Source organism: Sphaerodactylus townsendi, linkage group LG14 (genome assembly GCF_021028975.2).
Source record: "Sphaerodactylus townsendi isolate TG3544 linkage group LG14, MPM_Stown_v2.3, whole genome shotgun sequence".
Taxonomy (NCBI): domain Eukaryota; kingdom Metazoa; phylum Chordata; class Lepidosauria; order Squamata; family Sphaerodactylidae; genus Sphaerodactylus; species Sphaerodactylus townsendi.
Window position 1 is genome coordinate 27,245,608 of NC_059438.1, and position 24,680 is coordinate 27,270,287.

General features: G+C 46.6%; 1 protein-coding gene across 2 annotated transcripts in view; it reads right to left on the reverse strand.

Annotated features, from left to right (window-relative positions):
* Window positions 1-24,680, reverse strand: part of FHOD1 (formin homology 2 domain containing 1) — a 64,404-nt gene that overhangs the window by 33,278 nt on the left and 6,446 nt on the right. For both annotated transcript variants that reach the window (XM_048515927.1, XM_048515926.1), the window contains exons 2-3: window positions 13,464-13,570; window positions 12,308-12,372 (exon numbers count right to left, since the gene is read on the reverse strand). In XM_048515927.1, the coding sequence (XP_048371884.1) occupies window positions 12,308-12,372; window positions 13,464-13,570 (172 nt within the window). The remainder of the gene's footprint in view (window positions 1-12,307; window positions 12,373-13,463; window positions 13,571-24,680) is intronic.

Genomic DNA, 24,680 nt, shown 5'->3' on the forward strand with positions numbered 1-24,680 from the left:
GAGGAAAAATGAGGGAATCCCTACATTTACCAAGCCTGGATTCAATTTGCCCCTGGATTCATGTTTGCAACAATTACTCCATTCCCAGCTGAGGGAATCCCACCCTGTATGCAGCTCCCTGTTTGGTACAGACATTTTTAGAATTGCTAGATCCTTAGCCCTTTCTTTGGGGATCTGCTGAATATCACAGCATTACAAGGAATGCCAATCATGAAGAGTTTAACTGTTTTACATTCCTTCTCTTCCTCTCCCTGTACCCATTTTAAAGCTTGCTGTGTCGAGGACAGGAACAGCTGCCAGAAGCAACTTTCCAGTCTTTCTGGCCAAATGATAAGACCCTGAATGTTTTTGCTTTCACTTGGCTTCCTGCCTGCTAACCAACAGGATAGAAAGCTGCAAGATGTCAATCACTACAAAGTTTGTGTTGCAATATCCCGAGCCACACTGTAGTATCACCCTTCCCATGAAATGTCAAAAACTAGAAGTTATCACAAATTGTAAAAGTTTTGTCGTTTGTAATTTGACTGTGTGTGTGTTTTGGGATGTTGGCTTTATGTGTGTCTTTTTAATAAAGAAATCAAACAAAAAAGGAGCTAGAAATTTGTTTGCCTCGAATGAATCAAAGTCATTGTACCCTGAAGCTACACTGGCTTTACAGCATTGGGGGTGGGGGGTGGGGGGAGAGAATCTCACACTAAATCCTGGCAAGATCTTGCTCTGAAAAATCTGTTTTCCTCCTTTTTAAAGAAGTGTTTTCTTTTTCAAAAATGTAACATCCAGACTGATAAAAAGTTCTGCTGAGCTCAGAAGCTTGCACACAAAGTTTTGTTTCCATTTGGCTAGTCCGAAAAAAAGATATCACATAGACTGGATTTTTCAGCACACTATCAAGAGTAAAGATGGAGAAAATTAAAACTGGCCCAGTGCAGTAGAAACTTCAGCCCCAATTCTGAGCCAACTCAGCCAAACTCTGTAGGCAGCAGGGGGGCACAATGTCATTGGCATCGCAAAGGAATGTTTGTTGACATTTATCAAAAGTGGATTTTTTTCCCTGAATGGCCATACATTTTAACAAAGGCAAGCGGGTCATTTATGTACTCACTGAGAATGACATATTAAAATGTAATCTGTGCATTTTAGTGGATTCAAAACTAGCCTCCATCTTTAGGTTCACATGCCTTTTCCTGCAAGGAGGCCAAAACTGTTAAGGCAGGAAAAAGGACCATGGCTCAGAGGCAGAGAATCTGCTTTGCATGTAGAAGTTTCCCAGATTGAATTCCTGGCAGCTCCAGTCAAAAGAATCTGGTAGTACATGATGTAAAAGACCCACGATGAGAGAGTCACTGCTTGTCTGAGGAGACACAACTTTCCTTGACTTGTTCTTCCTTGACTTGACTAAGGCAATTTCATGGGCTTCAGAAATGCACACATGCTGAGAATGCTAATGACCCTCAGTAGCTTCAGGTGTTCAAGTTTTCAATGCACCTTAGCAGGCACTTTTAGACAAACTCTGTGATACACTCTCTGAAGATGCCAGCCAGAGATGCAGGCGAAACGTTAGGAACAAGATCTACCAGACCACGGCCACACAGCCCAGAAAACCCATAACAACCAGTTGAATCCGGCCGTGAAAGCCTTCGACAATAAACTCTGGTTTGTTTCTTGCTTACAAATAAAGTTACTAAACAGTTAAATACTCCTCCTTGTAATCAAGAAGCAAGACATGGTTCGTTAAAACCCCAATTTGGATATTGCAATTTGTTCAGCATCCACATCGCAATTTGCTGAATGTTTCAATTCTGACATTGTGTGTGAGCGTAAGAAAGGAGTGCACAAGTTTGAGTATTTGTGCTCATTCTCCCTGAAGGCAGCCACCAAACAAAAATGATATCACACCATCTTCATCTTTATTAGGATTTAAACTATGCCTTGAGCTAGTAAACAATCAGATAAGGCCGCAGTCTGGATTTCAATGGCTGCCTTCGCCTTCCATCTGTTTTCGCAGAGGTTGAAAAATAGCTGCAATTATGGTTTAGGCACCACAACAAACCTGAATTGTTTCCTTTAATGTTTAGAGTTTTTTAAGGGCTAAATTTTTATCAAAAAATGTTTGTTTATATCTAACTTCGGCAACACAGAGCTCCATCTGGGGAGAGGGGCTGAATCCACTGATGGAAGCGCTGTGCTGCGCAGCCAGGCTGGCAGATTTGCCCTCTCTGGGGCACTTACTCCAGTGGAGGGGTAATTTGCCAGCATGCAGCTGCTGCCCGCCCTCAGTGATGGAATGCAATGCCAGAGTGCCAGTGCTCCTGAAGCCACCACCAGAGCAGCGAGTGTGGACCAGGGAGGAGTCAACTTTAGTCCACTCCCTCCCAGCCATTTCCGGCAGCATGCTGCCCAAAATTGAGAACCATAGAGGCTTCTCAGCTGCATTGAGGGTTTTTCATTTTTCGAGCCTCCCCATGCTGCTGGAAAGCCCCTCTGAGGGTGGCAAGGCACTCTGCTCTTGGATGGGCTTAACAGTGTTTCCCAATTCTCATTTCACAAACTGGGATTCCAACATCATAGCATCATAGAGTTGGAAGAGACCCCAAGGGCCATCAAGTCCAATCCCCTGCAATGCAGGAACACATAATCAAAGCACTCCTGACAGTTGGCCATCCAGCCTCTGTTTAAAAACCTCCAAAGAAAGAGACTCCACCACACTCCGAGGCAGTGCATTCCACTGTCAAACATCCCTTCCTGTCAGGAAGTTTTTCCTGATGCTTAGGTGGAATCTCTTTTCCTTCACATTGAACCCATTACTTCTAGTCCTAGTTTCTGGAGCAACAGAACGGTCCATTGGTTACTCACCGTGAAGGGCCCTTCTACTGGACGTCGGAAGGACATCTTGATTGGGTGTTTCCCAACCCGTTCTCAGGGAGGCAGGATGTAGTTTTTCATCACTTCCTGTCAGCTGGTTGGTCACCCAATTATCCCCAGTAGACGACTGTCAAGAGCAGTGAGAGCCACCAACTCTAACATATAACAGGAAGCGACTTAACAAACAGATAACTTTAACATGTCAACGTGACAACAGTGAAAAACATTGAAAAACAGAGGACTCTGCACTTATTTTTTGAAGAATGTTAACGTATCAGGAATCCATTATCGGGGGGTAATGCTGATCCGGGGAGGGCCAAGATGTCCTTCCGACGTCCAGTAGAAGGGCCCTTCACGGTGAGTAACCAATGGACCGTTCTACTGGAGGCGGAAGGACATCTTGATTGGGAACTCCCAGAGCAGTCCCGAAAAAGGGTGGGTCAGATCATTCCCCGATAGCCCTGTGTTCCTGCACTTTCGTCTCGCCGTAAGGTGGCTTCCGATACTGCCAAGGAATGGCCAAACGTCTGGCGAAGGTGGATGCACTGAAGACCAACGCTGGCCATACCACAGATATCTATGAGGGGGACCTGTTTCCTGAAGGCGGCGTTGGCCGCTGTATCACGCTTAGGTGCCAGCTTGTGGATGAGGCTGCTTGATCCCCTAGGGGAGGGATGGTTGCTTACGCCTGTGTATACCTCAATAATGCATTACGCCTTGATATGGTCCTACACTGATGGCTGCTTTGATCATGCGTCCCCCAGGTTGGGGGGGAAACGCGTTGATAGAAGAGGCTGTGAGCGAAACGCCAATGGTAAGTTCCGGCCCCTGACTATGAAGGCTTTTAAAGCTCTACGGACATCCAAGTTGTGCCATAATCTTTCAGTTGGGTGAGAAGGAGTAGCACAGAAGGACGGAATGACGATTTCTTGAGATAAGTGAAACTTGGAGTTAACTTTGGGTATGAAAGTGGGGTCAGGTCTCAGGACTACCCGGTCTTTGTGGAAGGTGCAGAGTTCTGATTCCACTGAGAGAGCATGAATCTCCGAGACTCTTCTAGCCGTTGTGATTGCTAGGAGAAATAACGCCTTCATTCGTACCCACTTCAGTTGGATCGTTTGGATAGGTTCAAATGGCGCTTTGGTGAGAGCCGAAAGAACCAGGTGCAATCGCCAGGTCGGGAATCTGTGGATCACCGGCGGTTGAATTTGTTTGACGCCTGTAAGAAAGCTGATGATATCTGTGGATGCCTGGAGATGGAATTTGTCCTGCTGAAGTCGTCGGGGAGGGACTGTATTAAGGGCCATAATCTATGGAGTCTTAAAAGGTGGAGCCTGCGTGAGGCCCTAGCACAAGCAGGGTGTCATCCCTGGAGGAAAGGACAGGATATGAGAGTAGAGGATTGAAGAAGAGGAGGTTCAATGGAGACTTCCCTTTTACACCACTCTAGAGAAGGCTTTCCACGCGAAGGGAGTTCTTAAATGTTCCTGGTGGGAAGGTCTCCCTAAGCCCGGCCAAGGATGCATTATTGGGAGACCTGGTCTCCGAATAGCCTTTGCTTTTAGGAGGTTCAGCCTGGGCTTCAAAGCGCGCGGTCATCTCTTGGTCAACTTGAACCATTGTGGTGTAGGATGTGCTATTGGTCCTTGTGTTAGCATGTCCGGTGGTGTGGGAAGTGGAAGTCCCGGGGAGACTGCCATCTCTAGACCATTGTGCCAACCTTAGGGCGAGTGGGGAGCCCTAGTCGAGGAGCCACGAGGATCACTTCGGCTTGTTCGGCTGCGATCTTCCTCAGTACCTTGGGAATGATGGGGAGAGGGGGAAAGGCATATAGCAGTGTCCTCGGCCAGGGTGCCAGCAGCGCATCCACTCCTACCGCTTTGGGGTGGAAGAAGCGTGACATGAATAGAGGAAGCTGGTGGTTCTCTGCTGAAGCAAACAGGTCCATCTCGGGATGACCCAGCTTCTCTGTCAGCCACTGGAAGATGCTTGGTTTTAGCTTCCATTCCGCTTCTGCGATGGACTGTCTGCTTAGCCAGTCGGCGGTGATGTTCAGCTGGCCCCTGATGTGTTCTGCTGATATGGAGAGGAGGTGTGTCTCCGCCCAGGACAGGATGAGGGAGGCTTCCCGGTGCATCTGCGTCGATCTGGATCCCCCTTGATTGTTGAGGGTGCAGCCTTAGCTGTGAGGTGCTTGTCACGTAAGGAACCAGGACCCATGGGGTACCTTGAATGATATTGATTTGGAAGGCCAGTTGGAAGCGACTTGTAGATGGGATCTCGTTTCTAGGATGTTGATGGACAGGCCTCTTTCCTCCTCCGTCCAGAGGCCCTGGACTACCTGGTCTCCTAGGGTCGCTCCCCAGCCCCTGAGGCTGGCGTCGGTGACCAATTGGCTTCTCTCTGGGTGAAGATAGACTTTTCCTTTTGAGAGATTGTGGGAGTGAGTCCACCACTTGAGGTGTCTTTTTTACGTGAAGCGTGGAAACTAGCGACACTGTCTTCATCTTACTTCAGGTCACATGATCTGCTTAGTTGGAAGGGGCCAGTAAGAAGATTTGAAGGGGCCTTGCATGGGAATCACTGGCCCACTGAAGCATATAGCCGAGGAACCTGAGTTTCATCATCAAGCCCATCAGTCTTGCCAGAAGAAGGAGAGGGGCCGTTCTTTTGGAGATGATGAGGGATACAGTCTGCTGTAGGCGGAGTATCTTGTCCGGGGGGATGAATAATGAGTTGTGAGTTAAATCGCGAGGGACTCCGAAAAGCCCCATGTCTGAGGTGGAACGTGGTGAGTTGTGTCTATCAGGGCTGCTGATGCAGCCGGTGTGTCATGGTACCTACTTGAGTGGTTCGGGACATCCACTGTTACCCACTGCCAGCTCGATCCCGATCGGATCAGGATATCGTCCAGGTAAGGATAAGCATGGACTTTTTTCTGCCGGAGTGCTGTGATGGGGCACAGGAGAATCTTTGAAAAAAACTTCCGGGCTGTTGCCAAGCAGCCCGAAGGCAATGCCCGCCTGAATTTGATATTGTTGTTGGGTCCCTACTCGCATAAGCTAGGAGGAACTATTTATTAATATTATGGTGACCATGCGGGATGGCCATTGCAAATGCAACCCGGTTAGATCTAGAGAGGTGAGGAAATCGCCGGGCCGCAGGTGTTCTACTATGGAGCGGAGGGTCTCCATTCTGAAGCGGTGTAGTTGAAGATGTCGATTTACAAATTTTAAGTTGAGTATTGCTCGCCAGTCCCCGTTGCGTTTTGGAACAGTGAAAAAATGTGAGAAAACACCCAAGGATCTCTCCGATTTTGGCACTGGTTCTATCGCCCGGATGCTGAGCAGATGTTGTATGGCACGTTTGGTTCTTTGTGCTTTGTCTATGTTGGCCTTTACTGGGAAGCCTTGGAATGGGTGTGAGAGACTTACAAACTTCGATGGAAGTATCCCGACTCTATGACCTCCCTAGGCCCACTCGATCCTACATGGTTGCCTCTCCACTGGAATAAGTTTTGAATAGTTGGAAGTGACGCCTACCCCGAGGCGATGTTGATAAGGTCTATTGTTTGGCGAAATTGGCGCGAAGGAAGCTTGCGGACTTGAAGTAGCCATTTATTCGAAGGAGTTATTAAGAGAAGTTTCCGTACTGCGTTCCGGAAACCTTGTTTGGATTGCCATGCGATTTCCGGGCCTCTCACAGAATCTGGGCAGGAGTTTTGTGAGATCTGAAGGTGGAGTGAGCCTTCGAGGCTCTGGTTAAGGAGTTGATCTGGTTTAATGGACTCAATGGGCATAGCCTTTTATTGTGTCCCCTTGTCTGGACCAGGACCTCCTAACTGTCCCTTGACCCGAAAAGGGTTGTGCCCTGGAAGGGCAATAGCCCGGCCACCAGAAGCATGTTTGGCAAGCATAGCCAGTGGGCCGGAGCTCTGGAGCCAAGCATGTCTTCTAACAACTACGTTGTTCGCTATGATCTTGGCTGCAAGGAGAAGTCCTTCGTGGTTTGAGTCGGCTAGGTATGAGGTGCAGTGTAAAATTCTCTCTACTCCTTCCCTAATGGCTTTAGATTCTGGGGGGAGCATGTCGAGAATTCTACGAAGCCAAACAATGGATGCTCTAGCCATGGTGGCTGAGGAGAGGAGGAGTTTGGTCAGGGCTGCAAGGCTGTCGTGAGATTTCTTAAGGATTACTTCAGATCGCAAACTGTCAAGTTGGTCTTTTTTAGTATTATTCTTCTAACCCCATCCTTAGCCACCAACCCTCCCGATTGCAGTGCAGCGACAGGGGCGTCCACTGGAGGGAACCTGAGGATGCTGTTGATATATTCAGGCACTGGATAAAGTTTTTTAAAAGATGGGGAGAGAGTTTTGGATGAGGTGGGAGAAGCCCACTCCCTAAGGATGCCCCTGTAGAAGAACTCTGGGACTGGGAGGAAAGCTACAGTTTTGTCTTCGTGGGGGAAGATCTCCTTCTTCCCTTTAGGGCATCCTTTAATGGGTTTTTCCGGATTAGGAGCTGACAGAGGGAGTCCAGCAGCGTCTCACGGGAGTCCCTGAGGTCCAAAGCTCACGATGGCTTTGGGAGATAAAGGTTGGAAATATTTTCCCACGTCAAAAGAATTTGGGAAGGTTGGATCCTGGAGTATCTGGATCTGCCTCCTCAGGTTCCTTGAAAAGTGTTCAGAATCCTCTTCTGGAGTCTCATGACTGGCTGACTGACTACTTCGCTTCATCAGTCTCTAGCCTGGGAAAGGAAATGGGGTTCCTATGTCAATACTCGGTCACCCCTCACTTACATGGGGTGTGGGGGAGAGTGGAGAGACGCGAGTGGATCCCTGGATAGAGGAGGAGCATCTCCTCTACCGTCTGTGCCCATGTTCCTTATTATGATAGGTTTGAATTTCCTCCCTCATGGCTTGTCTGAATAAGCTGACTAGTTGGCGGGGGGAAGCATCATGCCAAGTGTTTGGATTGTGAGCCGAGGGGGCCCTCTCCCTCCCCCTGTTGCCGCGGTCGTTGCCTTGCCTGGTAGAGAAAGCGTCGCTGTCTTCCCCTTCCTCGGAGTCTGGGCTGCTTGGCGGCGCTCTGGTAGCCTCCATGGCGCCTCAGCTGCCGTAGCTGCAGCGGGTGTTCCAAAGCGATCAGCAGCCCAGTGGAGGCTTCAGGGTCCCTCGGCTCTCTCAAGCGGCCCTGGGGAACGAGAACCGAGGAAGCTGGCCAGTGGAGACCCGGCGGGAGAGCTCGGCCTCCCGCAAGAAATTTGCTGAGGCTTCGCCAGCCGATAGCGTCATCGCTGAGCGCTCTTAGCCCTTTTCTTTTGCAGCCTTGGTGGTTCCTCGTTCAGCGGCTTTTGGGAATTAATTGGGCTGAGGTTTTCCCTTGGCAGAGGATTTTCCTTAATACCATCTTGTTTTGATGTGGAGGCCCTGAATTGCCTTCTGCCGGCGATGATTGCTAAAGGTTTCTCTCGGCCGAGAGAGAAGCTGATTGAAGCCATTTTGAGGGCCTTTTTGGCGGGAAGGGAGTCCGGGTAGACCAGGACTCTTCCCGAGACAGGGAAGAAGACGGAAGATAAGAGAGGACACACAGAAGTTAGAAGGTTGAAAATAAGACTGGACAGACACTACAGAAGCTAGAGACAAACTTTTTTGCAGAGCCTCAAGAAAGTGCTGCTCTCCCTGTCAGGCAGGAAGTTAAACTGGGGATAATTGGGTGACCAACCAGCTGACAGGAAGTGATGAAAAACTACATCCTGCCTCCCTGAGAACGGGTTGGGAAACACCCAATCAAGATGTCCTTCCGCCTCCAGTAGAAAACAAGCTTGCTCCCTCACCAACATGACATCCCATCAAATATCTAAACATGGCTATCATGTCACCTCTTAACCTTCACCAAACTAAATATACCCAGCTCCCTAAGTCTCTCCTTGTAGGGCATAGACCTTTTACCATTTTGGTTGCCCTCCTCTGGACCTGTTCCAGCTTGTCAATGTCCTTCTTAAATTGTGGTGCCCAGAACTGTGCACAATATTCCAGGTGAGGTCTAACCAATGCAGAATTACATCCTTACTAAAGCTTTCTATCCAGACTTTGGCTTCATTGCACCGAAGGCCCTTGATCTAGATCAGGGGTGCCCAACTCTGGCACCCCAGATGTCCATGAACTACAATTCCCATCAGTCCCTACCAGGGGCTGATGGGAATCTTTGTTCATGAACATCTGGGGTGCCAGAGTTGGACACCCCTGCTCTACAGAATCTACATGAACATGGGGGCTGATGGGAATCGTTGTTCATGAACATCTGGGGTGCCAGAACATCTACAGAATCAGGACAACTGGAAGGACCCAAGCGAAGCGCACAAGACTTGAGGGTCAGCCCTAGGGTTTGCTTTACAGTGAGCTTTCTCTCCATAATTAGTGCCAGGAAATATGTGGAAGAGCATTCCAAACACAGAAAACTTTGCACTGGAGGACTGCCCAGGGGGCAGCAGGCAGAAAGCCACCACAAATTTCTAGCCTGTTCCATCTCAGCAGGCAGCGCATTCTCTCTTTCCCCCCGCCCCCGCCCCACCCCAGGCACTAAGAAACTAGTTTGTCAGTAACAAGGAGGCCACAATTATGCTGTAAACTTTAACTCCACTGGCAGAGTTACATGCTCCAATTCTTCCCCGAATGTTCTGTTCATAAGGCAAGAATCCAAGCACGACCACAACATTTCGGAATTGCATTTTTGCAAACCCAGGATCAAAAGCACAAGGAAAGAAGGTGGAGACAGGGCTTATGTCAGTGTGACCAAAGACACTGACTTTCTCTTTTCTCAGGTGTATCTACCAGATGGCATTCTATATTGCTTACTGGTGGGCCCCTCAAATAACGGGTCCCAAAGGCACATATATGCACTGGGTTATTTCACAAAAAGATTCTCCTGTGTTGTAAGGGAGCACCGATGGACTGAGTAGATGGCTGCCAATCAGGGAAAATTGCAGCTTATTTGGTCACTTCACATGCATGAGGGGCAGGGGTTTATCTAGCTTTGCTATCCCAGTCTCAATGTACTCTCTAGGCTCCCACAGGCTTTAAAAGATTGCGGGGGAGGCTGCTCTAGATCTCCTGCTAGTCCCCTGACTCAGGAAGAGGAAGTGATATAGCCCTTTTCCTAATAATCCCCAGTTGTTCTAAGAAGTCCCAACTCTGACGAGTTTCCTCCTGGACTTGTGGAAAGAAATAAGGATGCAATAACTTTGTTATCTCCACTGTTTAGGCCCTGCTGGAATTGTTCACAGACCTGTTATTGTCTGTCTCCTCCTCACCCCACCCAAGAAATGAAAGGAGTGTCAGGCCATTTGCAGTGAGTAACTGCCACATGCTTCCTGCAGCCAGAAGCTGCAGGTGTATCCAACACTGCTCTAACCCAGGACTGCCTCACAGACAGAAGTTGCACCAGTGTCTGGCACAGCCATCCCAACCCGTCTGTGCCTTGCAGGGTGCTGCTACCCACTCGCATACACACTCTGTCATTACAAGTACAGAATCAACCTTCAGTGCAACTGCAGGCCCCAGAAGGCACCCACGCAGGCTGAAGAAACACTTGCGATGTTGACCAGCACAGTGGACACAAGCAAAGGAAGCTTGTGGGACTGCATGCTGACTCAGACAAACAACAGCCAGGAACTGGCCATTGGCAGTTGCTGCAAGATGCCAAGAAACGCAGAGAACAATTGCAGTTGGGGAGAGCAGTCAATGAAAGAGGAAACAGTTTATTGGGCCCAATGAGAAACCAAGACCCAGAGTCGCCTAGCTGCCAGATTCCCTCCTGCGGCTGGCTGCGGGTTCATCTATTTCGCCTTGCAAAGGAGCTGCAAAGGAAATCTGACACAAGATCTGCCTTCAGGCTTCAAAACTCATTTCCACAGAGAATTAAATCATTTAGACTGACCTAAGATGGTATCCTAGCACAGCGCTAGAAAAAAAAACTGGGTAGAAACCCTGGAAAATACCCTATAACAAACTATATAGTACTTATGCAATATAACACATGAAGAGATTGATTTTGTTTATTTAAAACATTTACTAGCCTTCTTTCTCCCTTGCAGAACTCAAGGTGCCTTACAACATAAGTAAAACAATTATAAAAACACAATAAAACAACAATCTTAAAACTTACAAATGTCACAGAATAAGAACTCCAATTAGGACTGCCTTTGGGGCCATTAAATCACAGTCAACTTATGGCAACTGCACAGGGTTTTGAAGGCAACGGATGTTCAGAAGTGATTTGCCATTGCCTGACTCTCCATAACAACCCTGCTGTTCCTTGGTGGTCTCCCATCCAAATACTAACCAGGGATGATCCCCCAAGATCTAATGAGATCCAACTATCCAGGGCAGGGCAGACTGCTTTTATTGTCTGATAAAAGCTGAATCCATCAAAATATGGTCCTACATAAAACTGCCTTCAACTGCTCCCTGAAGATCAACAAGAAGGAGGCCAAACGTACCTCCCTGTGTTGGTAGTTTCATAATTGTGTACCTGCCAAATAAGCATCTTTAGTTGGTGGGACAGTCAGAACTGGAGAAGGCGGTCCTTCAGATACCTTGGTTCCAAGCCATGTTGGACTTTAAAGGACAAATCCAATGCTACAAATTGGACTTGGGAACAGATTGATAGCTGGTGTAATCAGTGTAGTATTTGGGAAATATGATCTTGATTAAGAGAAATATCTCAGAGAACAAGTTGTACCAAGCAAAGGCAAAAACATTTTTTTAAACATTTGTTATGAGCAAAAAAAGAAAATAATGGATGTTCAAAACATGGTGGGAAAAAAAGGCAAAACAAATATGGGGAAAAACTATTCAAGAGCACAGATCTTAGGTTTCAAATAACAAGTAATACAGTTCATGTTACTCCACTAAGTACACATTACTTAGGCTGTATCAGAACATGGGCAGTATTCCTTGAAGTAAAAAGATCCTAGAGGAGTCCTTAACTCCTACCCAACCTGATGGGGACCCCAGCGTCCACTGAAGACAAGGGAAAAGCCCAAATGTTCAGATATTTATGGTCAGCTTCCTCTCTAAGAACGTTGAGCTGGTTTAGCCAATGCCAGGTGAAACTCCCATCTCTGATGTCAGAGGCTGCCATCTCAGAATAGCAAATCTTGATTTCCTTGGTGGTCTCCCATCTAAGTACTAACCAGGGGTGACCCTGCTTAGCTTCTAAGATATGACAAGATCAGGCTAGTCTGGGCCACCAAGGTAGTAAGAAAAGCCCCCTAAAGCCCCCACAGAAAGTTTGAATAGAAGAGATAGAACCGCTGTGGTCTCAAAGAGAAGCTTGGGTGCAGAAGGTCCATTTTGTGTGGAACTGCCCAAGATTGGCTCCCAGAACCTTGGGGAGCCAATCAGAAGAGTGGGAAGGGCAACAGCACGAGTCGGGACTCACCCAGGATGGCATGAACGCGGACCGAGAGCTGCGTGCGGATGAGGAGAATTGGCCGCCTCCCTTTCCTGCAACGACAGGAAAGCAAAACAGGAACAGGTCAGGAGATGCCATCTCAGTCCAGGAAGTCTCCCAAGAACTCATGCAAGCCTTGGAGAACCGCCCCACGAACATGTCCCCATCAAGCTTTGTTTATGCCTGTGGCCCACCGCATTGCTGCAGATATTGCCTGAGATGGTGCTTGCTGCATGGCAATATATTTAAAAAACATATGAGCCACCTCTTCAGAGTCCTGCTCAAGCAGGCTCAAAGAATTAACCACAACAAGATCACTATCACTAACACAGCAATGGAAGTATGTTCAATATTAAAATATGCAATATTAAAATAAGCAGCATAGCATTCAGAAGCTTAAAATGGTATTTATAAAATAGTCCTTGGGCTAGGAGGAGACTATATGAACAGCTCACAGTGATAGAATCCTTTGGTTCCAAGGCTGAAGAAAAGGGCACTTAAAAGATGGTAAGGTAGGCACTAGGGGAGGGGCAAGGTGCCACTACTGAAAAAGCCCTCTCTCTGGTCACTAACCACCTAAACTTTGAAGGCCAGGGTACAGAGAACGGGGACTGGGAAGAGGCTCTTAACGGATGGATATGGGAAGAAGAGGTGGTCCTTCAAATATCCTGGTCCAATGCAATTTAGGGCTCTATTAGGAAGCAATCTGGATTGTGGCTGGAAACAAAAGGTAGGCCAGTGCACATCAGCCAGTATGGTAATCGGTCAGTATGGCAATCAGTCAGTATGACAGTATGGCAATCCATTTCCCGACAACAGCCTGATTGTTTTAGACCCACTAGGTTTCCAGACAGTTTCCGAGGGCAGCCCCATATAAAGAATACTGCAGTAGTCTTGCATGGAAATCTGGGGCTGACTGATTCCATCGGTACGACCTGAATGCAAACCAGCATGTCTGTAACAAACTGTACTCCTGGAACCTGTGTAAGATGACAAACCATGTTTGAAGGCAGCCTCATCTGGCTGAAAACTTGGAAGTGCCTTTCCTCCTAGGGCAGATTCCAGACAGGCTGTGTGCATACCCATTTCCCCACATGATCAGTTCTTGTGCCCAAATCCCTGTTGCGAAGATCCAGCAAGTTACCTGATGTCCTCGTAAAACCCTTCCAGTTCATCCTTCTGCTCCAGCAGAGAAAGTTCAAGGTCCAAATAATTTCCCAATGGCAAGACTTGCAAAGTGCAGTCCTCCAGCTGTGGAAACACAAGCACAACCACACATCAGAAACAGCACGGTGCTAAAAAAAGTGAGGAGAGAGAAACCAAGCCAAGGAGACAGTCTTGAATGTGTAAGGCCAGAGGACCAGCACTGCCAGGGCTGGGTCTTCCACAGGCACAGGGGCATTTCTCCTCATGTGAAGTGTTCAGTTAAAGCGCACAAAGAATGGTTGGTGGTTGGCAGGCCAGCAAAATGGTAAGTGGACCATGGGTGGTCTCTGCCAAAGTCCCAGTAGAACATCTCTGTCTTACAGACCTTGCAGAATTGATTCCACAGGGTGTTGGTGTCCACGGACAGAGAGTTCCACTGGGTTGGAGCCAGGGCCAAGAAAGCCCTGGTTCTGGTTGAGGCGAATGTAACATTCTTGGGGTCAGGAGTGTGGACCAAAGTGTCCCGCAGGGGCAATATGGGGAGATGCTGTTCCATAGATATGAGGGCCCCAGACTGCTCAAGACCTTAAAGGTCAGCACTAGAGCCTTGAACATGATTCAAGATGCGTCAGGAAGATCAATACGTCTCTGTCTGCTCCGCAACAAAGCAAGCAACATCAACCCTGCCCAGTGTATGTGAACCACGTTAGGTCCTCCTAGAATTGCAGGTAAAAAAGCCAAAACCAAAAGATCAGAAACACAGAAGAAAGCTTCCCGGCCAAAGTTACTCAAAGCACTACTCTTTTCATACAGGCCATCAAGCCCAAGGGAAAAGAAGGCCTTACAACTCCCCTTTCACATAAAGAGAGAAATGTTAACTTCTAGAGCTGTGCATTTGTAAAGTACCCACTGAGAGACATCTCTGTATCAATGGGCCCCTTAGAAACCACATCAAGCCCCCTCTTTGAATTTCCAACATTCAGAGTGGGGAGAATACAAGAGAAATTGTGCATTCCATTAGATATCCTGGTGAGGGTTAGTGGTGGGAAGTGCCATCAAGTTGCAACCAATTTACAGCGACCCCATAGGCTTTTGTTTGTTTGTTTGTTTAACTTTTAGACCACCACCCCTCCGAAGGGCTCAGAGCCCTAAACAATAATCATAAAACAATAAAACCACAATTTGATATACAATAAAACAAATATACTGCCTTTTCAAGGCAACAGATGAATGCAGGCAGTCTGCCATTGTCTGCCTCCATGTAGTGATCCTCACTTTCTTTCATTGTCTCCCATACAAATACCAAACTAGATCCAACCCTGCTCAGCTGCCAAGGTTTGACATGATCGGGCCATCCAGGTCAGGGGAAAAAGTGCATGACAGTTCTGGGCAGGTTTGCAGGCTGAATTTTTTCTCATGAGCCCTGTCCCGTTCCTCCTCTGTTCAAAGAACGTGAACAGATGCTCTCTTCACAAGCAACCCTAGGGACAAACGATACAAATAGTCCCAGACAGCTCAGAAAGCCAGGAGAAGGCCAAAGTGTTGTCTACCTGGAGCCTGGCACCAAGCTGATTTAAGCTGCAAGCTGAGCTACAGCAATTTTATTAAAACCTTCTGCAGTTTGGGTGCGGTAGGTAACAAGCATATGGAAGCAGTTTTAAGTTGCACCACCCCGCAGAAGCCTAAACGGCCTCTCTGAAAACTGTATGGCAAACACAAATCTTTCTTTACCAGAAATGGCACCCTCACAATTGTGAGGGAAAGTTGATTTGTCCTTGCGGCTGTGCTCTTTATCATTATTCCCACCGCTACTGCCACCATTCTAGTCTGTTCAGTCACCTTTTTGGGAAGACCACGACTGCCACAGATATTTCGGTGCAACAAAATTGCATAATTTGTCGTTTCTACATTCATTTCTGAGAAACCAATTTCCCCAGCACCGCCTAAGTGTACTAGTCCAGTTCTTAATAAACTAGGTGTCAGATCTGGAGGCAGAAAACGAGCGAGATCTGCAAGCAACTTAAGTCAAAAATCAAGTCCAGAGAGACAGCTAACTCCATCTGCTTCTGCAGTGAAGGACTCGGACTTTCGGGAGAGACGCAATCACATGCCGCCTCAAGGCATGAGAAAAATCCGTCACCAACCCTTCCGCAGGAGCTTCTGCTGACTTACGCATGAACATAAAGGGCTGACTCACTGCAGACTGATGTGGCAACTCCCTGTGAAGAAGAGTTGGTTTTTATACCCCACTTTCTGTATCTTTTAAGGAGTCTCAAAGCGGCTTACAACTCTGTCCCTTCCCCTCCCCACAACTGACACCCTGTGTGGTAGGTTGGTGCCTGAAAGACCTGCTGAGGAGGCCAGGACCCTGTTGGCAGAAGAAGGGGCAGATGATCGATGGCAAGAAGTAGTTCCATCTGGAGTAGAATTAAGGTTTTAATCGGGCCAGCTACACAATTTGAGTTTTAGGCTTTTGGGGGGGAAAAGGTTTTTATTGAATATGACTAAATTGGCCTTTTTTCATCTTTGTCAGGCCAGACATCTAGCCCCTGACCTATACCATTCAGACCTGCAACAGTGATCCATACAATGGTCATCTCCAGGCTGGACTACTGTAACTTGCTCTACTCTGGCCTGTCCTTGAGATTGCTCTGGAAACTACAACTGGGCCAAAGTGTGGTGGTGAGAGTCCTTACATGGACTCTGATAACAGCACACATTCAACTTCTACTGACTACATTGGTTTCCAGTTGAATTCCGGATCATCTTCTTCAAGGTTCTGGTGTTAACCTTTAAGGCCTTGAGTGGTCTGGGACCGTTGTGTCTCTAGCACCATCTCTCCCTGTAACCCCCAGAGGACATTGCGGTCTTCTGGAAGTGGCCTACTGGCAGTCCCTGCCTGCAAAAGTGTCTGGCTAACCTCGACCAGGGCCAGGGCTTTTTCAGCCTGGCCCAAGCCTGGTGGAACTTTCCATCTGCTGAGACCAGGGCCTTGAAGCACTTCCACAGGGTGTGTAAGATGGAGATGTTCTACTGGACCTTTGATTGAGGCAACTACTGTTTACTGTCAATGTTGCTGGCCTCCCAACCCTTCCTCTGCCCAACTCTCACCCCCCGCCCCCGCTCCCTTCTATACTGATGAGGAACTGGAAAATTCCTCAAATTAAGAAGGGAGAAGTTAGGAACTGGATATGTTTGTCCTACACTGAGTCTGATCAATGCCATCTGTAAGATATAGTTTTAATGATATAGGTTATTTATAGGAACATGGGTCTTGTATATGGATTGAACACTTTTAATTGCTAGCCAACATGAGCCCAGCTTTGTGCTGGGAAAGGGTGGAATATGAAATCCAATTAAAATGTAAAGCAGGTGAGGCTGAAAGAGTCCTGAGAGAACTGTGACTAGCCCAAGGTCATCCACTAGGCTTCATGTGGAGGAGGAGGGAAACAAAACCAGTTCTCCAGGTTAGAATCTGTCACTCTTAACCTCTCCCCAAAGTGATTATAGCCCCAAGAGAAGAGCTAAGCCTCATCAGAAACACATTTTGCAGTATGTGGGTATAGGGAGCCGGGGTATATGTCTGCCGTCTCTGTCACTTTCCCATCACAACTAGGAGTCCCTGTTTTAAAACCAGGTGAGACCCATCCTTCAAGGCAAAACAATTAGTGCACATATACTTTCTCCCCCCGCCCAGTAGAGTTAATGCAAATTCAAGAGCAGGAAAAAACAGAATGAAATACTCAAATTAAATAGAGGCCTGTAAACTACCAAAATGCAAGTCCATTCTGGGCAATAAGATGTTACCTAGAGGGGAAAGCACCTGGGAACACCAGGTACATTGCTCTAAACCAGGGATATGAAGTCTATGACTCTTTTCAAAATAAAATGAAATATTTTAAATTAGAAAGGATGTTAAAATCACCAGTGCATGAAGAGAATGGCAGGCAAAAATTTTTTTTACAGGACTAGAGGGCTTCTTTGAGATGATTTATAGATAGGGAAATGATGAAGGTGAACAGTTGCCAGGAATCTGAGCATAAAGCATGTACAGATTATGCCAGCACATTAAAACAGCTGCATTCGGGCTGTGGAAACGTCATGGATTATCAATGAACATATCAATTACCAAGAATGCGAAGTTGAACCGTTTTTCAGTCATGCGAACGGGATGGCACTTTTGTTGATTTCTTGCACCTGAATTTCAACAGTTTCACTTTTCAGTTGTGAAAAGTTTCAGATCCCTGCTCTAGGAAAAGGAAGGAGGGTAAGAAGCTTGTCTCCCACTGTGGAACACCACAAGCACTGAGACTGTACACATGGGGAGAATAGCTACCGAAAGAAGACCAAAGTGGATTAGGTAACTGAAAATCCCAGGATAATTTTTTCAAAGATGGATACCTGATTTTGGGGGGGTGGGAGGAAATCCTATTTGAATAATATTTGGGATATGCCTTGCCACCTCCTCAAACCATCTATGCAAGGAGCTTGCTGGATCTGACCACCCTGTCCTCTTCTCAACCAGGACACTTGGGAAAGGGTAAGACAGAGAGAGTCAACTAGATCAGACAGCTCCTTCCCAGGTCAGCTTTCTGGGGTGCAAAAAAAAAGGCTCTGATCAGAAAATGCTCTGCTGCCCTTTTTGGGCAGCCCGGAGTTAATGTGCGAGTCTCATTCGGTGAAGGGGCCAGACCTGCCCCGCCTGCTTGTTTCCCATGCTGTGTTTTGGCAGGAAGGCCAATTGGCCCCAGAGGGGGATGATAAGGCTCCAGGCACAGCATTCCTGCTTTGGCATCCAAAGCAAAACTGGCCGTCTCTTGCACCCCTCTCTTGGGACAGATACAAGCTGTTCCACTCCCCGGCTGGTTGGGAAACCTCTGAGCAGCTTTCGTAAAAAGGAATGCCGCCTGGGAAGAGAACTGAACACGAACTCTCCATCCTTCACCTCTATGGGAGGTATTAAACTACAGTCCAGAGAATCTTGCTGGTTTGTCCCTGGGGGGCTCTGTCATCCCTCAGCTAGTCCCACTTCTTGGTAATGCACTAGAGGGAAAATTAGCCAGAATCATTCCAGTGTCTCAGAGCAAGAAGAGCCTCCCCTGTAAAAGGAAGACTGGTAACTCACTTCAGAAGACTAGAGGTCAGCTTTGAACTTTCCAGAATAGTTTCCACAGGTTTGGGGGGAGTTGAGTTTGCAGCAAGGTTTCCCTGGTGGTCGCGGGAGGGCCGGAGGGGGGGATGTGAAATAATTCAAAACCAGACGGCCAACTTTCTTGACAAAAGCAGCAATGTTCATTCTCCACATTAATAGGATGGTACTGGATGTACTTGGGAGAAGGTTTAAGTTTAATATTCCCAGATGAAACGATTGGAACAAATTTCTTTAGGAAAATCTGACTGTTCAACATACTAACTGGAGATGCAAAAAAACCAGGTCTGTGCGCACTTCTCCACTGGCAGCTGGTTCAGTGTGATAAAAGCCAAAGGCTCTGCCGTGGAACAAAGGCGTTTCTCCTGCTGAGAAGGCACAAAACCCACCACACAGGCCACATCTATGGAGTTTCATCGGGAGGAGGCCACGGTTTTGCACATAAATGACAGGGCAACTCCCTGTTAATGCTGCAGCAGACAAAGCAATCTCATCGAAGATGACAGGGTGGGGCTCCCATGGAAAGTGTATTTTGTACACTGAGGGAAACATGTGCTTTGTTTCAGCACAGCACTTATCTCCGTTAAGGCGAGATGCTCATTTAAGGCCACTGTTTCTCAGCAAAAGCAAAACGTGGTATTAGCAGAGCTTTCTAGTTTGAAAGACAATTCACATCTGTCACTGGCGTTTTACTTTTTGTGTGAATGATATTTGAAAATGTGACATCTCTACAGTTTGTGCCTCATATTAAAATACAAATGCCTTCCCAGAAAGCACCAAAAGAAATACAGTACCACTGTCTGATCAAAAAGTATACTGTTTGCAAAACCTTGACATGGGTAAAGTGGTCTACAAATATATTAACTTTACATTTACAGAGCTCTGAATCTATAACATTATCATTATAAAGATGACATACACAACTTAACATTTGGTGTAATGAGAAACCAAATTTGCAAAGACCTATCTTTAAAATAACCTTATTAATATATATTTCTGCGATATTCTTATTTTACAGATCTCATTTACTTAAGAAAAAAAGTTGACAGTTCCTGTGTGTTTAAAAAGTCGCTATGGCAAGGTTCTGCGGCTGGTCCTTGTTTCAAGTCACTTCTTCATAAGACTGATGTTTTTTATGTTTGTGTTGGAGGATCACTGCGGCTTCCTGGAAGGATCACTATGGTTTCCTCACTTTCCCAGAAAACAAGGCAGTAGGTCATTCAAATTGCCTCATTGCTTCTACCACAATCCAGCTGGGCGTTCAGAAAGCAGAATTTTAGAATTAGGATCGCTGTCACTGTGATTTCGCAGTTTGTAAACTAAGCTCTCTGAGTACCAACCGCAAATACTTCATTTTACCACACAAATACAGCCTACATGGTCCTACCCTTGAGGTTAACTTGGAAATTCCAGTTAGTACACATGGTCACAACTCAGTTACTATCAGGAACTAAGGCAGAGTAGGCCCATCACACCCATTCTGCACTCACTCCATTGGCTGCCCATCAGTTCAAGACACTTCTTGGCTTCGGACCCTTGTATCTGCAGGACCATCTCTCCTCCTAGGCTCCCCCACAACAGCTTTATTCATCCAAGCAAGCTTCTGGGATGCCACCCTACAAACAGGAAAGATGAGTCCACTCTCCCCCAGCTTGTGGCTTTGATATATGAAGACAGCAAGAAGGCCTCTAAGCTTCTGAGACTGTGGGTCAGTTGTAGAGCATGTTCGAGGCCACAGGTTCAATTCCTGGCAAACAGAGCTACAGCAATTTCATCGAAACCTTCTGCAGTTTGGGTGTGGTAGGTAACTGCACACGGAAGTAGTTATAAGTTGCCACAGCCAGTCTGAGTAGCCAATCCTGACCCTGGTGGACAGATACTGATTCATGGCATGGTAGCTTCATGCATTCATCAAAACAGAATTGTTCTGGAAGGCACTTCTATCAAGGAGACTGGGTTGTACTACAACAGAATGGTTCAAGAAGAAGCTTTCTACAGATAATGAGACTGTAGACTATCCCACTGCATATAGCATACATTATCTGTTTACTATATGCACTATACTAGACCAGGTGCTCAGGAGCAGCAACAGCAGAAGGCCATTGCTTTCACATTCTGCATGTGAGCTCCCAAAGGCATCTGGTGGACCACTGCAAGTAGCCAAGTGCTGAACTCAATGGACTCTGGTCTGATTCAGCAGGCTCTTTCTTATGTTCTTATTATTCCCGTCATTTGTAATTATTACGTAATGCCATTTCCTGCATTTTTAACATATGTCTAATACTTTTTGCTTCGTCAGTCCTCTCATTTACAGGAGAGCTGGAGGAAGCAAGAGAGAGTAGGGAGATGTCTAAAGATATAAGGTAGCAAAAGACTCTGAACCCCTAGCCCACGCAAAGCCTACAAGGTGGCAAATTCAGCAGTAAATAATCTCTACCGTTGCCACCACTCAGCGGCATCCAGTACGATGATTTAAGATAATTAGGTTTTTCACATCTCAAATGGATGAAGAATAGGTTAGATGCAGTGATGGTTTTGTGGGTTTCTCTGCTGGCAAAACCTCTCTGATCCAAACCAGGAAGCCGCCAGCAGAAGTTGGTTACTTTGAGTAATGCAGACAGGATTTTTGAGACTGAAGGCCAGTAAATTAGACCCTTGCCCTTTGTGGGAAAGAGTCCCATGGCACAGAGCGGTAAGCTGTAATACTGCAGTCCAAGCTCTGCTCACAAGCTGAACTCAATCCCGATGGAAGATGGCTTCAGGTATCTGGCTCAAGGTTGACGCAGCCTTCCATCCTTCTGAGGTTGGTAAAATGAGTACTCAGCTACCTGGGAGTGAAGTACTGATGACTGAGGATGCCAATGGCAAATCATCCTGCAATGTGATGTCACCCCATGAGTCAGTTATGACCTGGTGCTTGCACAAGAGACTACCTTTACTACCTTGGTGGGAAATAAAACCTTGCTAGGATAAAATTAAGGCTAACATTGCTGGGACAGTGATTTTATCAGCTGAGAAAACCTCCTGAAAGCCTCTTAAAGATCCAGCAATTTGATCATTATTGAAGAAGTCTCTGATAGACGGACTCTGGCCAATTACAGGCCAATTCCAAACCTATCGTTTCTTGGCAAGGTGACTGAATAGGCAGCAGAAGGAAAGGGTGAGATTTCTTTTTCTGAAGCCCTCTGCAGCTGACCCGTTTCACTTGGACTGAGATCTGGTTTTGGAACAGAAGTGACATTTTTTGCCCAGGTGGACATTCAGGGTTCAGACACGACAAGAGACACAACTTTAGCTGCATCCACACCTGGTTGGATATTGCATTATTGTCGTGCTGCAGAAATGCAGATGAGGAACAACCCAGCTGAAAATGATGGAAAATATTAGGCAGTCATTATGCTGTAACTATGATGTGCTGTTGTTAATTCTTCTTGATCTACAGCAGCGATACTCATGTCCCATGAGGGCCACATTCACAGTGCCTATCAGTCAAAAGAGTCACATCTACTTCTGTCCCTAGCATGAGGCAGCAGCTGTGAAAGGTAGAAACCACCTGACTGCCACCACAAACCCCACAATGCCAGGGTCTTCCTTATTCTGCTGACGCATGGGGCGGGTGCCACATTGGGGTCATGGTGTTCAGAAGAGCCACAGGTGGCATGCCCAAGAGCTAACATGTGGCTCCCAAGCTACCACTGAGCATCACTTATTGTATCCAATGACATTCTTTTATGATTTTGATTCCTTTATTCAGTATATTTGTATTTTATTTCTCCTCAATGAGGACTCAAAGTGGCTAACAATATTTGCGGGAGGTGGGGGAGAACTAACCCAGCAACAAACAAGATAGGGACAGGAAGCTTTAAGTTCTCTCCACCAGCTAATCTTCTGCCTGGCTTGAGGTTAAGAGCCGAGTGACAAGGACCCCCCCACCCCACCCCCGTTACAGAGACTGTCAAAACAACCTTGTCCAAACATGTCATTTTCACCTGATTGTTCTCAGAAGGGGGTCATTGAGAGGAAAACAAACTATGTTGTGGAAACCTTTTTCTAAGGACTTTGGCAAAGATCCATCTTCTCCCTGATCTACATCAGACTCTTAAGTGAAATCATCTGCAGTTTTGAGATGAGGGCACCTGTCCCTACACTTGGTCAGCATCTGGTAGCCAAGGTCAAGCAGCTGAGGGAGAGAGCATTCAAAAATTGAACTGAGATAAGACAGAAGACAGATTGATGGTCAGTCAAGGTTGATGTTCGGAAAAGAGACTGGTTCACTAACACAGAATGAGAGAGGAGTAATGCTATAGCCCACTCAGTGAAAAGCCTTTGCGTTAGCCTACCGCCGATGGAAAATCAGTTGGCTCAAAAGGCACAATTACTGGTTTCCATAAGATCCCCTGCCTTCTACCCATTACAACCCAAGGATTGTTATGCAAGAAACTGAAGTCTTGGGAAAATAACCTGAGAAGTTTGCAACATTCCGTCTGAACAGTGCAAAACTTTTTCAGATACCTGGTGCATCTTTCCAAGCTGCTTAGAAAACACAGCAAAACGGGTGCCCCTTTTGTAGGACTATAAAACTCACACGCTGTGCCCCATCATCACAACCACTCTAACATTTGCATTCTCCCACCATAATAAAAGCTGCTATTTTGAGCACAAAGTTCTGAAAAACATTCTTGAAACTCGAGCTTGCTTTACTGGAGTGCCTTGAGTCATCAGCAGCTACAAAAAACAACAAACAAACCCGTGACTGTATGGACGTCAGACATTCAACTGCCTCCAGCTACTAAAGAAACATGCAAACGAAAGGACTTCACTGGATGGTTCGCAGGCTAATCTCGCATTCTGGAAGAATCGGAACATCCAATCCTGTCTGTCTTCTTATTTGCCTTTCAAGATCGTACCAAGAATCTAGCCCATCCGTTTAGTGGTCAGCCCAATGCCCCCATGAGGCCCCCATCCCATACTCAGAGAGGCTCTGTGTTTGAACACAATGGATCCAATTAACAAACAGATGTTGACAGATCTGCCCCTCTCTATGGCTGCACCTTAGAAGATGGAAAATATGCAGCAATGTAGGGTGCAAACTTTTCCAATGCTATACTTTTTCATGGAAAATTGTCCATTCAACATAGCTAAACGTAGTCTGTTTACAGTTTCAGTGCTGTTGCACTACAAAGTTAGATAGGCTAGATGTGTGATTATGAATCATGGACAAACCCCAATGTATTGTCGAAGGCTTTCACGGCCGGATTTAATTGGTTCTGGTGGGTTTTCCGGGCTGTGTGGCCATGGTCTAGTGGATCTTGTTCCTAACATTTCACCTGCATCTGTGGCCAGCATCTTCAGAGGTGTATCACAGAGAAAAGTCTGTTTCACACTGTGTCTAGCGAGAAGGAAAAGTTTAGTGTGGTATATTGTCCATGTCCCAGGGTGGGGAACCAATTATTAAGTGTTTGAGTGGAACTTGCTATGCAAATGTGTGGTTGAGTGGATTGTATAGCAGGTGGGGTTATCAGTCCATTTTTTAAGTATCAGGAGCCACCCCAATGCTTGTACATGGTCCAGAATTGCGCAGGGTACACTTGCCCTCTTTTTGCTAGCAGTACTTAAATGTTGCTAACTTGGTTTAAACATCTGAATTATTTATTTAGTCTTCCAGAATTATTTAGTCTTCCAGAATTTTTTCCCAGAAAACCCATATTACCTGAGATACGGTGGAAGATAACCCAAACCTGGCAGCCTTTATGCCTGTAACTCTTATATCAAGTCCAGATGCAAGGTTACGGCAAATATGCTAGCCAGTTGTGACCACTGAGAAGGTCATTCTAAGAACCTGAGAGCATCTTTTCCAGTGGGAAATCAAGCAGGGATTTGAGGATCTGAGCAAACTGCTGGAATGTCTAGCCTTGTTTGAATGAAGTAGCCGCACAAGCAGCAAGGAATTCTGGGAAGCTGCACGAACATTCTAAAGGTGACAGTTAAAATCCGTTGGTAGTGTTCTGTTGTTCCCTGAGTGAAGAGAAAGGTTGCTCTGTATACTGCTTAACCAATGCTATGTAA